The sequence below is a fragment of the Apteryx rowi genome, unplaced genomic scaffold (assembly GCF_003343035.1).
Source record: "Apteryx rowi isolate R43461 unplaced genomic scaffold, aptRow1 scaffold_10, whole genome shotgun sequence".
In the NCBI taxonomy this organism is placed as follows: Eukaryota; Metazoa; Chordata; class Aves; order Apterygiformes; family Apterygidae; genus Apteryx; species Apteryx rowi.
The window spans coordinates 5,038,488-5,055,899 of record NW_020447197.1 but is presented as its reverse complement, the minus strand read 5'-3'; the positions used below and the strand labels follow the sequence as shown (position 1 = coordinate 5,055,899).

The 17,412-nt window shown below is 43.2% G+C and overlaps 1 protein-coding gene across 4 annotated transcripts in view; it reads right to left on the bottom strand.

The window, feature by feature from the left end:
• Positions 1-17,412, bottom strand: part of MECOM (MDS1 and EVI1 complex locus) — a 51,158-nt gene that overhangs the window by 8,735 nt on the left and 25,011 nt on the right. For 2 of the 4 annotated variants that reach the window (XM_026061279.1, XM_026061284.1), the window contains exons 6-10: positions 15,894-17,250; positions 13,741-13,828; positions 10,619-10,645; positions 1,705-1,871; positions 247-324 (exon numbers count right to left, since the gene is read on the bottom strand). In XM_026061279.1, coding sequence (XP_025917064.1) covers positions 247-324; positions 1,705-1,871; positions 10,619-10,645; positions 13,741-13,828; positions 15,894-17,250 — 1,717 coding nt within the window. The remainder of the gene's footprint in view (positions 1-246; positions 325-1,704; positions 1,872-10,618; positions 10,646-13,740; positions 13,829-15,893; positions 17,251-17,412) is intronic. The other 2 variants (XM_026061291.1, XM_026061270.1) reach the window with 1 other exon arrangement.

Below are 17,412 nucleotides of genomic sequence, written 5' to 3'. Positions count from 1 at the left end.
GTGCACACACCTAGACACGGCAGCGAGCGCAAGGGAGCCCAAGCACAAGCTTCCTCGCCGTGGGAACGTGCCTTTCCCAATGGCACTGGCCTTTTGCCCCAAAATGCACTGACGTCAGCAGCAAAGCCATCCCTAGTTTCAATGGGCTGTTAATAAATCAGTGCTGGAGCTGACAGAGAAGGTGCCTATTGAAYGCTCATGCGCCCACTTTATTCACGTAACCGCATACACGAGGCGGGGTTATACCTATAGGGCTGCTCTCCAGTGTGCGTCCTCAGGTGACGTGTTAGGTTTGCAGATCTTGGGAAAATCTTGCCACAGTATCTGTGATGAGAAAATGGTTGATAAGATAATGCAACCTCTGCTGGCTCCATTTAGGCTTGAGCTGCACTAGATGCATAGCCCAAATTTAGTCAGTAATGCATGGTACTATTGGCATTGCTTTGGTATCATAACACTGCAGCAAAAGCACTCAGCAAATAATTCAGCAAATCAAAAGTGATTGATACATACATACACATGTGACCTTAATTATGGAATTTGAATTGCTGGCACTGACTGGCTTTTCTTGTGCATTAAGCAAGTGATATATGAAAACACAAACTAGTTTTAAAGATCACCCAAAATTTCAAAGCTCACTAAGAGCCTGTCTGTCACATTCAGATTTGGAATCATGAAAACCCACTATTAAAGCCTTGGATTTCTGGCTTGATGTAAGCAGATTTCAAATCTTTCAACTCATTCTCCGTGTCAGCAAACGTGACATCATTCTGTGCATTGGATAGGATCAGACCAGACAAGATTCAAAGACCTAATCCATCAAGGTATGTTTCTATAACAACATGTCTTGAAAGAAGGTGACATGTTTCCAGAAAGATCAGATAAACTGATACGCCAGTGTCAAATGCCTGAGCATGCTGGAGATGATATAGAGACCTAAATAATGCAATTTAAAAACCATTCTCCAAACTCGATAATATGTCACAGGAACAATAATAGCAAAAAAAAAAAAAAAATTCTCTTGAGCTCTACACCCTCCCTTTAAGTAAAACATTAAGATTCAGTTTATAACTGACCCAGTTCTATTAATCACATCCAGCCCACTTTTGCATGGGGACAGAGCATGCACAACTCGCTCTTAAGTGAACAAGGGTAGTGGTTGCTCCACATGAAGACTTTTGAGATTGCATCCCTTTAATTTTAACATCCTATCTACTTTTTTTCACCATGATGTATAAGCCTTCAAAATATCCATGCAGCTAATTCCACTCTTGCTGACAGAGCTGCAATTCATTTTGGTTGCATTTGTGATGTCTGTCTCCACTGTATTTAAAGTCTGCACACCTATGTCCTAATAACTCAGGCATGTTATCTCTTCGGACATTAAAGACAGGAGCCAGAGGAAAACATTTCTGCAGTATATGATCAAAAATTAATAATGAGAGAATACTCATTAATATGAAGGTGATGAGCAAATTTGGGAAGAAATTGTTCATATAATAGTTTCAGCCTCACTTATCAAACCGGGATGACACAGGGCAAATTCTTTGCTTGGTAACAACAAAAAATAAAAAAGTAAAACACCCAGACCAAAACACTTTCCACGTTTCACTGGCTACAAAGCTCCCTGCAAGACCTGCTGTGATCTCCATCCATCTTGCCACYGGGGGAACGTGGAAAGCGAGCCGCGGGAGCTGCCCTCACCTGCAGGTGTAGCGCTCCTTGCCCTTGCGCAGCAGGTTCTCCGGCAGGGCGCTCGGAGGGGCTCTGAAGTTGAACATAGACGGCACCGACTGGATCAGCTCGCTGGCCTCTGGCTTCAGGGCGCTAAAACTCTCCAGCTTCTCAGCCATGTTTTCGATAGCCGACATCTGCAACAGAAAACAGCACAGAGTCTGTCACGGCAAATACGGCTTTGGTGTTCTTCCCTCCAGGAGAACYCCAAATACAAACACCACGTAGTTTTGAGACAGCAAAAAGGCAAATGGGTAGTTGCTGTTTGAAAAATTACTGTGCAAATGGGGAAAAATGATGGCCGTGATGTCCCACTTTGAATAATTCCTGTAATTTTTAGAAAAGGAGTGCCATTGCTCTGGCAAGGCCTGCACACGGTAGAGCTTCTCTCCCAATATCTATCATGGAAAGCTGCTTCCATGCAAAATCTAAATTAACTGGTGTTTGTTTTTTATATTTTTAAGCTTCAGCTTCTGTGGAAATACAGTTTATGCAGTCATGCTTTATGGGGCTGTGTGTGCATGTGTGCGTGTGTGTGTAACTGTGTGCATATATATGCCTCTGTTCATCCCACCTACTGAAGCCACTGGCCATTTTTAACCAAATTCAACAGAAAAAATAGAGATCCYAAGAACAACTGAATTACTACAGGTTTGGTAAAAAAAAAAAAAGAAAAGAAAAAATTGCAGGGGACAAAGATCTTCTAAATACTGCAGCTGAACCAAAGCCTGCAACAAGGCAGATCCAGAGAGGCTCTGACAATGTCCCAGCCACGTCCAGTCTTTCAATCAAGTCTTCTTGCACATCAAAGACAAATGCTATGAGATAAATCCATAAAAAATGAAGTTTTGTGCTTTTGGTGTTCTTTGTTTGTATTACCAGTTACATCCTGTTTTCCTACAATACTCCCGCTCTACCTTCAGCTGCTTGCAAACCCCATGTAAGGAAACTCCCACAGCCAGAAGTGATCCAGTAAAAACAATAGGAGAGTTGCAGTGAAGTCAAATCCTCTTCCCACCAAAACCAACTGAAATTTGCCATGAGCATGAATGGGAAGAGAATTCAGCTTTCATATATGCACTACAAAAAAGTATATGCAGTCTAAATAAATGCAAATCTGAAGAAGATGGCCTTACTGACACAATGAATCACAGCAGAATGATGCATTACAAAAATGCTGTGCTACCAAAATTCATTCCCAGTGTACACCTTATGATGCTAATGGTAATGAAACAAATTCTCTTCTAAATTGCATTTGGAAAAAAAAAGGTTACTTAAAGTCATTTGGCTCCTGCCTACTTGGTTCATGCCCTTGTTTGAAATATTAGTTAGAATTAATTGGCAGCAGAAAGAACTGTGATCTGTCAAACTGTCTTTCTCTGGTTCAGTTTTCCCTAATTTGAGGTTTTTTCGCCTTGCTGTTCTGACTCCCTCACGCGCTAGGTGGTGGTACGAGGCCTTCCCCACTCCAAGCCACAATATTCAATACAATAATGAGCTGGCCAAAACTATTAAAGATGCTTTGGGACGCCTCCGGTTTTGATTCTTCACCATTAAGTGTCTTCAAGAGCTCTACTTTTCAGGGAGCGGGCATTAAATAATTTCTGAAGATTGGTTTCCTTTGAGGTGTCTGGAATCAACCATGAAAAATTGCTCCCAAACCTCAAACGTTGTCAGCTGGAGAGTTCAAGATTGCTGCTGTATCTACCGACAGGCAAGATTAACCATTTGCCTATTCATATCACCAAAAACACAAAAAGAAAAGAAATCCAAGAGCTGCACCCAAAGAGCAGCAACACCACCGCGTGAGTCCTCTGAAATACCTGGCRGACAAGGTTTGTGATAGAGGGGGAAGTTACGTTAAAGACCAGCCACCCCATGCTCCTCAGCCATGCCAACGCTGGACTCCAAAATTTCTATTTCTTCTGAAGCGATAAGGAGCAACCCAACCGCAGCTCACGTCCTGGCATTAATAACGACTTTCTACACCGAAGGCAAAGCCCCGCCACGGCTCAGGCGCGGCTGGCAGGAGCAAGGCTGGCAGAATCGCCTTGCCTCCTCGCGCCGTTCGCCGCCGTGCCGTCCCGGGGACGGGAGAGCGCCCTGCTTTCACAGGGGCTCTCCCAGCGCAGGCACGGCAAAGCGGAGAGCCCGCACTACCACGAGCCCCAGGGTTGCTTTGTAATAAGCTGCGGTATTAGCCAAGTGTTCGGAGGACACGTTTATGGCCTATTCTTTAAAATCCATCAGAGACTGCTTTTTAATTTTTTTTTGCTTTTAATGCAAAGAATTCTGTGTTTGTCTCCTGAAATGACTATTCATGTGCTGGTTAGCTCTGGGCTTGGATTTTTTTTTTCCCTTTCGCCTGCAGCCTGCCCTCTCGTTTCATGCTCAGACTCCTAATGCTGACTACAAATTGCAATGTACAGGGTACCACTGCCAATTTGCCAAATGTCTTTCATCAAACACGGTGCGAAAAAAAAAAAAAATCTCAGAGGGAAGTCAAGATACATTTACTTGTCAGGCAACAAATGTGAAAGCATTGCAAGGCAGTAGGGGCTGTAAGCTCTGGGCCTTGATTCATAATCACTCAGCTGCTAAAACATTCTCCACAGATGCAAGCGGACAGCACATTTGTCAATATGAAGGATTTTGACACGTACTGATCACAGGCGTGAGCTATGTAATGATGATGCTGCTGGGATAGGAGGTAATTCTATCTCAGCCGAGAGATGTCATTATCAACCCGTACAACTCGGCATCACCTTGTATCTGTTTTTATACGGCATCRTATTTGTCTTTAGCCGGAATTGATCCTTAAAGCTTTTATGATAGGCTTTCCGCTGCCTTTAATTCCTTCTAATTGTTCCCTTCAAGAAATCATCCTTCTATTCCGCAGTTGTGGAAAATAAATGGCTCGAATGAAAAATGACCTTTGGCCTTCAGGCTGATTAGCAGTGACAAGACAGTGCATGGGTTATGATAGCACATATTTATGGTGAAGAATAATAAGGGCATCGAGAAGTATAATAAATGTTTTATTTATGTATATTTAATATTCAAGTCAGTTTCATTATCTAGTGGTTTAAAATCATTTTTGGATCTCCATTTCTCATGTACATGTCTCCCTACAGTAATACATTAAAGAAACTATTTTCCCCTTTACATTTAAAATGGCTTAGTCATGCTTTTTTTTTTATTATTATTTTCAGGATTTTGCAGAGGAGAAATTGAGACTGATTCTTCTCCAATGTACACTGACGTAGGTCAGCAGTAACTCCAATAATTCCTGCAGGATTATATCAGTCCCAAAATAGATATGAAATCAGGATCCAATCTTAAATCCCTCATTCAGAGGAAATACAAGCACTTCCAATTATATTAAAGTATTACTAGCTTTCCAAAAATACATTTCTCACCATAGGAATTATTATTGTTTATTTTTTTAGGACTGATCCATTTAGTTACCTGGTATGATTTCTAATTTTGAAGAAACGCACCAGCAACAGAGGGAAGCGTTTGGCCCCGAGTCTCTACGGATAGGAATTAGTGCTGCGCCACTGTTGCCTGTATAATCACAGCGGTTACTCTCTGCCGAAGATAAACCCAAATCAGGTCATTTTCTTAACAGTGAGGGCAATAAATTATTTTTTTTAAATGCACGGGCAGAGGAGAGGCCCTTTTCTCTGCTTCCCAGGAGGCAGCCCTGGTGAAAGGGGGCTAAAAGTGAGCGCGGAGCACTCTCCCGCTCACCCAGGCTGCCAAGGCAGACCTGCGCCTCCTCCGCGTTCCCGCTGCTCCCCGGCCCGCTCTCCCTCCGGGCCCCTAAGGCTGGCTCCGGCGCAGCGCTGCGTCTCCGCGAAGGTCACCCGTCCCACGCCGGAGCGGGCGCTTCGCCGCAGAAAGCTTCGTTAAAAGCGGACCGAAGGGTTAAAGCAGCTACCGGCAATAGCAGGGAAAGGAAGACTTTCGCAGAAGGCTGGAAGTCCCCAACGATGCAGATTCAGGCAACTTAGGCGAGCAACGGACTGCGAAGCCTTGAAGGAGGGACCGCCAGGAATTAAAAAAACTGCAAGTATAAGTGACAGATCTTTTCCCCAGTATATGCAGTCACACGCCAGAAACGGGAAGTGTAAGAACTTTAATTGGAGGTTGCGTCTTGCTTACTGTGGTTAATGGGTGACGGAGGCTGCGGCTCCCATTCATTTGGCTAAACCCTTTTGGAGTCCATTTATATTTTTGTCAAGAAGTTCACCAGTTTAATTAGGTGCATATGAAAAGATACTAGCTTTTCTTCCTTTCAAGCCTTTTGCCTCATAATTCAGCTGGGTGCCCCTCATTTTTTTGTATTGTAAAAACTAATGAATAACCGTTTCTCACTCAGCTTCTGCACACCATTCATGGTTTCATAGAAAAGTGCCACAGCTCCCTCGGGCACTTCTTTTCCAAGCTGAAAAATCAAAATCTACTTAGTCTCTTTTTGTATGGAAGCTATTCCATACCCCTGATCGTCACTGTTGCACTTTTTTGTGTCTTTTCTAATTCTGCTATATCCTTTCAGAGAGGAACTTCAGCTGTATTCAAGACCTGAAAGCAATATAATGATGTTTTCAATTCCTTCCTGCTAAGCACTGAGATGATATTTTCATAGAGCTATCGACTCCAAGATCTCTTTCCTGAATGATACGAGCTAAGAGATACACTTTCCCCTCTGTATTACTTGGTACTTACTGACACTGAATTTTATTGCTATTTTAATCCCCAGTGACTCAGCTTTCTGTGATTCTCCTGCAAAATCTTCATGGTCAGCTTTGACTATTCTAAATAAACAGTTGCAAACTCTGCTGTTTGCCTGCTCACCCTCCTTCCTCCAGTGTTTACAAATATATATTTAGCAGCTCATATCCCAGTGAGAACCCTAGGTAGGCATGGTGATAATCTTTAACGATAGTAAAAATTGCTAATTTATTCTTTTCCTGTTTATTTGTAGCTAATTAATAACCTGAGAGGTGACTTCCCCTCTTACACAATGAAAGCACGGTTCCCCTAAGAGTTCTCGGTAAGAAGCCCTACTTCAGCCGAAACACACAACCGAAGTAGTGCTTACTCCTTCAAAACACTCTTATTACTGACTTGCAAAGAATCAGGTGCCTCCGTAGGAGCCGTGCTGACCTCAGCCTTAACTGTGGAGATGCTACAATGGTCAGCAACCCACTGAACTGGGCCAAGCTGTCAGACGTAGCTTTTGTCCTGAGAAGTAAGGTGGCTGTTCGTAGGAAAGAATTGACTCTTCCAGCCTATAATGCAAAATCTCTTTCTAGGCTTAAGTCCTCCACTGCCAAAAATTAGACTAGTAACATTGCCCTCACCTGGCTCCCTTGAGCCCTGCGTTATCATACGGGAAATGAGTTTTGGCAGCCCTTTCATCGTCACCTGGTTTCAGCCTGACATTTCTTCTCTGAGACATGTTAGGTGCATGCTGTCAAGGTAAAACCATGCCTTCAAGCTGCCCCAGAGCCGCCCGGCTTGGGCTCGGCGTGCAAGGCCTCCAAAGACTTCTTCCAGGAGCTGAGGCTTAGGCTTGGGGCCAGGTTTATAGCCTGAAAAACTGGCCCTGTCCTTAGCATGGCTTTCAGGAGGGGTCTGTGCCCCGGCCAAGACTGCAAGGGCTGAGGTGTTCCCTGAAGGGGGCAYGGGGAGGCAGCGAGCCGGGGAGGGAGGCACGGTTTGACCCGGAGGATGGCATTACCATAGCTGCTACATCCACGGAGAAAGGTCTCCAAGGAGGTAGGAGAGCGAGAAGATTGCATTACGCATTTTACATAAAGTTATTGCCTTCTGGACAAGTAATATCTGCTCCTAATCTGAGATCAGTGAATGACAGCATTTTATATAGAACAGTAACTTTTGATTTACATATATAAGAGTTGTTGATTCTATCTGCGTCCAGATGTCTGGAAAAGGAAGCAGCTTTACCCCCACCTCCCTCCTGCTCCCTCAGAGGCTATTAACCTCCGACTGACGCAAACTAATATGTAGTCACAATTCCCCAGCTCAGACTCAGAAATGCAGACATTACCATAATCGGCTAAAACAAGTATTTATAAACATTTCAACAGGGAAGATATCATCAGCCGGGGCCTTGGATATTTGTCTTAAAATTTATTAACCAACCAAAGAAAAAGTGACATAAATAAAGCAAGGTTTGTTGTTGCTGGTTTTTAAGAATAACCTGATGATATGAAATAATCTAGCAGACAATGTCATGAATTACATGACCTAATGTTTTACAAACTAGACTCCTTTCATGCTATTATCGTAAAAACAACTGACTTTATGGCCATAACTCATGGGAAAAATTGTTCATATGTTTGTTTTCTATTTTTACTAGTGTTATTTAGAGAAGCCTCAAAAACCCAACTACTAAAGTTCAGGATTTCTTCCTCCCCAATTCAAGTTATAATGCTTCCTCTAAAAACTACGACTTGCAAATTTGTCATGTTGTAACTGAACATGCATCTGAACATCTAGCCATGGAACTTGGCTGAGCTTTATTCATGTCCAAAGGACCTGTCACATGTGGCTGAACTTTATGAAACAGTAGTGAGAAACTCAAGCTGATCTCTAGTGTAGATCCAGAACAACTCTATTCATATTAACACAGCTGGCGGCGATTTAAGCTGATCTGACAGAGTGGATCCTGCCTTAAAATAAGTAAAATAAATGCTTTGCTAATACACTCACTAAATTTGTTTTCATTCATTTGTAAAATTATTTCAATTATTTACAATGAGTCTCCATAAAGCTATTGCAAATGAAGTCTGAATCTAATTTGAGAACCTCTTTATAGTAATCTTCTTTTGATGGGACCAGAAGGGGATGAGAGAGTGTACAGGCTAAATAAATTGTGATCCATTCAAGAGAGGGTGTTTCTCATTGATCTGAACTATGGAGTTGCTGCCAAAGAATGAAAAACAATCTGAAATAATCTTGAAATCGATGGCACACTTAACTGCGAATTGAGCTAGAAAGGCTCATGTGACATATTCAAATCTTTCAAGATGAAGACTCATCCATGAAGCAGCCTCCTCCTCTAGACAATTTATGCTTTAAATACTTATTTTTACTGCAGCTGCTCAAGCACTAGCATGGCCAGGAGACATATACACAAACAAAAAAAGCAGGATGATGGAAATTTGAGGACCAAGCCAATATCAATGAAAGTAGACAGAAGAAACAGACTGCACTGGGTTTTGCAACTTTCCAATTATCCCAAAACAGAGCCGCTTTTCTGAAAGAGGAGTGGATCCAGGGTGCACAGGCCAAATCCCAAATCCTTCCACAGCCCCTGGATAGTGCTATGTTGAATACACTATACTGCAAAGAAAATGTTTGGGAACCAGTCGTGAGCTCTCCAGGTTGGACATCTAATCCTAGTTCCTATCTGTTTATTGTCCGAGGCTTTTCAGAATTAATGAGGGAAAATACCTGCCAGCTTTTCCTTTGCTCGTTTTCCTGGTGCTGAGGCATTCGCCCCCACGAGAGGGGCTGGGGGCCCCCACTCACGCTGCCGGGCGCCTGGGCCCGCGCCCCGGGAATGGGTTTTGCGCGTGGCAGACCCACTGCCCTACAGACCCAGACACTTCTCCATCGAGTTCACTCAGGGTCTACCAGTGTTCGCAGGAGCCTTTGGTGCCTGCGTCACACCCTTCAGAGCAGGATCCTAGCGCAAATTATGCGGCTGCATAAATAATCAGTTTACAGGTAGAAAACGAGGGGGTTTAAAGCCAGGTGTACGTAAAGGAAAGCGATGGTCCAGCACAGCTTTCGAACCGTGCTGCACAGTTGTGCTGGTGAGTGCTGGGATCAGTGCTCATCTTCATGTGCAGCGCCTTTTTTAAGCACTCCTGCACTAATTCTGCACAGAGACGCACACGTGGAAGGACGCATTGAGATCTCAGAGCTCACTCTGTGAAATTCTGGCTTCGCGTTGTGAAATTTGTCCATGTCTCATCGCGAGTGACGGAGCAAGAGTGAGTCAGGACTAGAGCCACAGCGGACTGGCTCCAGCTCTTCTCCCCGAAGCCTGAAGCTGTGAGGTTGGGAAAAATCTGGGACAAGTATTTATGGGTTCAGCATAGCAGCTGAAAAGCCAGCAGTGTACGAGCAAAACACTGTGTTATTTGAGTTGCATCTGCAAAAGCAGTTGCTGAGGCTCATGTTTTTATGAGCAATTTAGACATATTAAAAATAACATTTTATAAAAATAGAAGAGTAGGCTCAAATTTATCCCACATATGCTAAAAGCACAATTTCTGTTCATGTAAGGGGAGGCTATGTAAGTATACACACAGGACAAATTTGACCCAAACACTGCAAATAAATGGATGTTTTATTTGTGCTTTAAGTACAGCAGTGAGCAATTAAGCTCAAAACTTCAAAGCTATTAAAGTGAGTAACTCCCACTGAAGTCAATATGAGAGAGAAACAYGAAGTCCTCTGAGTCTCTGTATTTTAATGTCTAGAATGCAGATTAAATATTTATAACTATTGCAATCTAGTAAGATTTCAGCCTGAAAAATTTCTCTCCAACCTCTGAAGCAAATAGCTTGGAACAGTTTCAATTAAATGTAAACAAAAGTGTATTTTGAAACCCTTACTTAGGTAAAGCTCCCATTGCCTTCAACAAATAAAAACTGTTGGGTTAGGTAGGTAAAAATAAAGCCAATTTGACATAACAGAGTATCATCCACTACAACTACAACATTCTGTAGGAAAGCGTGGCATGCTCCATAACTGTGTGGTAAGTTACCTTTCATATCATATTTTCCTTATGCAATTTATTTCACATTGATTAAATCAAAAATATAAGCAATGAACTTACCCAAATTCTTTGATCAGGCAATTGGAACTGGGAGCAAAATTGAAACAAAAACAACACATTATTCCTGCATTGGAACCCTCATTGCAATCAATCTACTAAATACGATTTTATTTTAAGAAATCAATTAAGGTTTTATTCTGAAGGCTTTGTTGTATTGGGGCATTCTCTCCCTAAGAATTCAATCCTTGTAATGGTAAATCATTGCAAAATACAGCCAGCTGACCTAATCTTTCACAGCTGTTGGGCCACAGGCACTGAAAGGAGTTTTGCCCAAGCAGGGATGGAGTAAGGACTACAGGGTTTATGTTTTTAATATCTAGTCCAAAAATCTATTTTAAAGATCTGTTAACAGTCATATTATTCAGTTTAAAAAAATTCAGTTAAACTCCTGCTTAATCAAATTATGAGTTTCACAGACAAATGCACCTATAGAAATATAAGTTTGTAGGAGACAAACATTAGAAATATTTTGTTTATATTTTACATAGATAAATCCTGCCAGTAGAAAATGAAAACTTATGGTGTAATCCACACCTGTACTTTTACAGGGGTGAACAGGACTATAAAACAAAAGCAGCTTTTCTGCAAGCCATTCCCCAGCCCTCTATAAATACCGAGCCAAATTCTGCCTTTGCAAACAGGAGAGCCCTTCCTATTAAAGTCGGCAAGCAAGCAGATTTTGACATTTCCTTTTTTGAAAGGATGTGCGATAGTGGTTTAGTTTCCTTTTACGATGTGTTAAGAGCGCATGTTACACTCGCGACTTTTGCATCAGTCCATCCCATAACAAGTTAAAGGCATTATCCCCAGCAGCTAGATAAGTGATAAAATGAAAGCCAGTCTTCAGCACGGATCTTTTTTTCTATTGCACAGTGAAAAATGTGAATGAACAGGCAAACAGGTGCAACATGTACATTTGCTCCCTGTGCACRGGATGGGAAAATGCTGGAACAGTGTCCAGCAAAACAAGACTATGCGAAACCTGTATTTTATGGGTTGCCTCTTCCACCTGGAATAGAAACGGTGGCATGGGAAGGGCTGCTCAGCCCCGACGAGCTGCACGTCCTGCTGCAACCCACGGCAACTCCCTGCGCAGCGGCGCCTTCCCACTGCGGTCGTGCCRGGATAAAAAAGGGAATAAAAGTGCCCCCCTTTCCCGTGCAGCCCCCCCTTCACGCTCCCTGGCTTCTGGGGGTTGTGCTTTCCACCGCCCCCAGGAATCATCGTGCTTATCCCCATAGAAAGAAAATAGCAGGAAACAGGGCTGAGTTCTCTGCTGCCGCGAACAGGGTAAGCGAGCGGCAGAGATTAGGTATCTAATCACCGCTAATATCTCCTTCTGGGACTAAGCGCTAGATGTGGTGACGTCGCTGGGACTTTCCTCAGCCACCGGCAATAGCTTTAACGGGTTCTCTACGAAAAAGCCTGCGTGGCCAAGGACACCCTGCCGCCGCTGGCCCAGCTCCCCGCTGCCTGCCTGCCTCGTCCCCTCCTCAGACGCCCCAGCTCCCCGCCTGGCGTGGACCTCAGTGCCGCATGATGCCACACGACAACCCGATGCGTCCCCCGGCCGCCGCAGAGAAGCTCCCACGAGYGCTTCCGTGCAGCCGCAGGCTCCCCCGGCACGCGCAGGCAGCCCTGCCCCGGCGCCTCGCCGCGCGGCGACACGCGGGAAAGCCTTCACGCGGAAGGGGGGCAGCCCCYGCTCAGACCAGGCGAGCCCAAACCCGGCTCAGCCCCCTTTACCTATTTGCTTATTAGTGCTATCCTCTGYGAAATGGGGTTCTCTGCTGCTTTGCAGCTTTGGCAAATGAAGTGACGCAGCAGGAGCTGCTGAAGACGCACTCTAGCACATAAGTCCTAGATCATTTCCACACTTCATTAACCCTTCACTTCCTACGGGCATTGGAACTGGAAAGGGATGTTTCTTCCTGCATTCGCCACCCGTGCAAGGGCATTATATTGGCATATCTGTGACTGTGTGTGCCGTTATCAGTCCTTCCCAGATCTCTCCTCCCAGATCTTCTCCCACATCAGCCCTTCTCAGATCTCCGCAAGTCCCACATTTCAGAATATCTTCCATACAACAAGGGGTATAACCACTGATCCCTTCGCTGACAAAAAGCACACTGTGGCAGCGTTGGCCCATGAATTCAGAGGAAGTTGAACCAGAGACAGGTTCTGCACTTAAAATACCAGACCCCTATGAGGCATCGCTATTAGGATGAGTCTATAGTCAGCAAGGGGTTCAAATCTGCAAATACCACAGGGGATTTTAGATTAGGCACAAGATTTAACCCACACAGATATTGACACAAAATCTCCTTGAGCAAGGAGAGGGAGGACAAAACGAGGGCAGGGTGCTGCCGAAGGAAAGCAACAGGAAGTTTTCCCACAGGTACTGTTTCTGTGCTACGCACACACTGCGATTGCTGCTTCAAGGACACCCCCATAAATTTTTGTTATATGGCAAATAAGAAGCAGGGCAGCAGGCATACCGTCTATAAACAGGACAGTAGTCCTCTCATATAGCAAAAGCTGATGTTTTTCAAGTGTGTAGAAGGGTTTCTACAAAGTCCTTGGACACACTATAGCCCCACAACTCTTCCCTAAAAGAGATGGAGGGTTTGTGTTATGTGAGCTGAAAGAAGTATATAGAAGGTTTTCTCGCTTTTCTGAGAGTCCTTAAATATTGATGAAAGGGACTGATCTTATAAAGGCAGGCGAATAGCTGGGATGCTCAGTTTTGTAGGCCCAACTTTGGATCTACATTGTTTCCTTGTAATTAATATTGACTCCACTGCAACCGCCTGCAGCATGGGAGCCTGCCGAACAACGGGGCAGCTCTGAATGTTGGTAGTTATGTTACAGTTTTGTAGGAATACGGCTCTAAAACATACATGTAGTTTGAATCTGGCTTCCTCTATAATCAAAACATGTTGTTTCATCTGCAAAACATCAAGAAGCTCAGAACAATGCTTATGTTTTTCCACCACAATGGTGTAGTAAAAATTGTGTGTTTTAGGAAATCCAAAAATGACTAAGACTGCATTCATTTCTCTGCACCTGCTCTGAAGCATCAATAGGCTTGTTTACAACATCAAAATTCCCAAAATACTTACTTGTGGATGAAACAAGAATCCTGGGGAAGGTCTCAAGTACTTTTCTTTTAAAGCTTCGAGCGGGTCAGTTAACTTTCTTTTCTCTACTCTGTAAATGTTAAAATTAGATTTGCTTGTGATGAATCAGTCTCAGATATTAATAATTATACAGCTACTTATGTTTAAAATAGTCAACTAATCAAGTAATTTGTTTTTCAGAGATAATGCTAAAAGTTAAGGAAGTACAGTCAACTCTCGATACTCGCATACAACTCATTACTACTAGTGGGGGTTGTGAAATGCCATTAAAGGGAGATTATACCATTTACATAGGAAATAATCCCATTTCAGAAAACCAGTAATAATGATAATAGAAACCAATGACTAATTACTGAGCATTTTTATGAAGAAATATGGCCCGAGTGCATTTTCCACTCACAGGAGCGGAATTCAAGGCACAAGGAGCTCTGAGCAACAGGTCTCTTCTCATCTGCCCATATGAGACATTGCAGCCACGATCCTGGAAACTGCTCTTTGTGCATACAAAGTTCGTGCAGCACAGAGCAGCATGAGAAATACAGGCTCGAAGGAATGCAACGAATCTGCTATATCAGCAATAAAGATTGTGATCAACTAATGTGTGCATTTAGGTAGTGAAACACAGTGCTGATAATTCAGAAGCAGTAGGGAAATTTGAGGTCTTTTTGCTTTCTCTACTACTGATGTGCATGGTTTAAGGGACACATCCTGTTGTCATTACATATATGTAACTCTTGACAAAGGAAGGCTCAGTAACAAGTGGCCTTGTGCTACGCTGGCAGAATTTGCATAGATTTCATTAGTCTGTAAGGCAGGAGCATAAAACAGGAGTTGTTTCCACAACTTCGGGCATTTAAAATAAATATGATGCAAATAAATCCTATGGTCTAATACAGATACCAATCTGGCATGAATAAAACCATCTCAATACGTGGCCTCATATCCTGTTTCTTCATAACGCATACCTGTTGTCTTAAGTGAGAGAGCATTCTGCGAAAGTTTTGCCAAGAGCACTTCTTTTTTAGATAAAGTAAAAAGTAAGATCATTTACGTGTCAGTAACTTTTTTTAACAGTAGTCTGTAAAATGGGTCGTTTAGATTATGGACAAGCATTTTCATGGTGAATATTTCTCTACTTCTCTGYTCCTGTAGACTAATTTAGATGCATGGCTATTGCTGATTACAGATATGCAAGCAGAATGGCAAAGGGCAAACAGCGCCTTGACGTACACAGGGCATAGGTGAAATCCCGGTGAAATCCCAGTGAAATTAATGTCAGCCCTACTGGAAGGCACAGAGAGGCCAGGTTTTTACAACCGGTTTTTAAAACYTCAGTTTGCTGACAGTGCCTACTTGTGTGCCCATCAAAGTCAAAAACAAAGCTCCCACTGATTTAATACGGTAGATCAGATTAACTAACCCCCTGGTTAGTTTTTGCATATGCAAGGACATTGTGCCCTCACTTGTATTAATGAAAYGCCTAAAAAATCAACACATTGCTCAAATCAATGTAAAAAAGGGCAGAATTCACTCTGAATTTCCATACTCTTTACACACCTTAGGACAAATTTGCATCTTTGCCTTACCCATGAGATACTCCTTTTAATACAGGAGGAAATAAAAAGGTGGTGTACAATTGGCCAAGACAACCTTTTGAAATGTATTCTGATTTTCAGGGAATGGAAGAGGAAAGGGAAGGTAAAGCCAGGTGGGAAGCATTATGGAAGAAAAGTAATTTGTGGCGAACCAGTGTTTTCAAAGATACAAGATACAAAATATACAAACATACAATGCTGATGCCAATTCATTTATAGTAAGATAATATAATCAACTTCTGCACGTTAAGCCACACGTGTTAAACTAATGACTCACTTCAAATAGGGCAGTAACGAACACTTGCTAACTACAGAATTGCAAGACATGGGGTTTGATCTGAACAGTTCGGATTCGAGGCTGGGTGTCCAGGTTAGCACACAGCCTGGATCATCATGTGCCCAGGTGGCCTTGTGTCCCTGCAATGATGCCTACAGTGCCAGAGGGACAGGGGACAGGGTTGTTCTGCATCTGCACGCAGGCAGCTTGGACAGGTCTAACTAGCTATACTTAAGGATGCTGAGATCGAACATAATTTTTACCTGTAAATGGGATCCATAAAGAACGGAGTTGGTCTGGCATGCTGCAAAGAAGACTCAGAAACTTTCCTTTGTTCAAGGTCACCTCCTTTCTTTTCACCAAAGACGTGGTTTTTCCGAGGCTCGGCCGGTTTTGTGCCACTGGCTCGACTTCTGCTGCCCATGCTGAGATCTAGAGGCTGGTCCTGGCTTGTCACAGGTGGAGCTGCTGGCTTTGAGGGTATAGGAGTAACTGGCTTCTCCTCCTTACGCTTAGTGGTGAGGTCAAAGGGRGACTCAGAGCTTCCCTTTGGGATCTTCTTAATTTCACTGGGTGATTGGGGCTCCATTTTCAAGGGTAACGGTCTCAAGTCTCTATCAGGAAATGGATACATTGATTGAGAGAATGCTGGAAAAAATGGGAGGGGAAACATGGAAGGGTAAGGTAAGGCTCCAACTTTTTTGTCTTGCAGCCCCACAAGTCCTGTTGAACCAAAGTATTTTTCAGCAATAGAAGCAATAGCCTTTATAGAATCATTCACAGCTCCTGACACCGCAGTTTGCTCCTCTAAAGATGGTGAGAAAATGGAATGATTGCTGTGTTCTTTCTTATTATTTATTGAAGCCAAATTCTGAAGAGAGCTTACTTTGTCTTTGAACATTTTACCATTTTCTTTAAATTTCTCTTTCTCACTTTCAATGTCACTTTCCAGATCAGAGCCAGAGGTGGTTTCCAGGTCACTGCCACTGGGGGTACTGACATCGTCAAGGTCACTACTCTCTGACTGGTCACTGAGTTTTTCATGCGGCCTCTCTTCAGAGGACCTCTCTGGTTGAAGCTCCACTGGCTTATTTTCACCTACAGATGGTTGCTTATTTAGTGCCTTCAAAATATCCTGTGTAGCTGGCAGTATCTGAGGATTTGTCATGAGGGGACTTTGACTTTTGTTTGTCTGATCTGTGCTTGGTAGTCCTTTAACAGGAGAACTAGTAGGTATCAAAGGTGGCCTGTGGTACAAGCCTGAAGGAAACAGACCAGGGAAGCTAAAAGAAAATCCAGGAGCTGTTGGAAAGGTAAGACCAGCAGGATGCCTATTGGCTCCAAAATAGTCAGCAAGGCCCGGATTTGCATGATTCATATTAACCATGGACGTTTTATCCATAGCTGGGGTTCCAGGAAGTGAAATGCCTTGGCCAAAAAATCCTCCTGCTGCAAAATGGTTCTTGCCCTCACAAAATCTCCTGTGTTTATTTAAGGAAGACGTAGTGCTGAACATTTGTCCACAGTCTTTGCACTTGATTTGGGTTCTGCAATCAGCATGCATGCGCTTATGACGACAAAGGTTTGAAAACTGAGTATAGGATTTATGGCAGACCTCACCTGTATGTAAACAACAACAACAACAAATCTCAGGCTTTATGGTAATTTCCCCCACCCTCAAAATTTTGCAAATAAAACAATTTTTTACCCTCCAAATGTCAATTCGGAAGTCATAAGGAGAAGTCTGGTTGCACAAATGTATGAAAAGCTACCGTATTATTC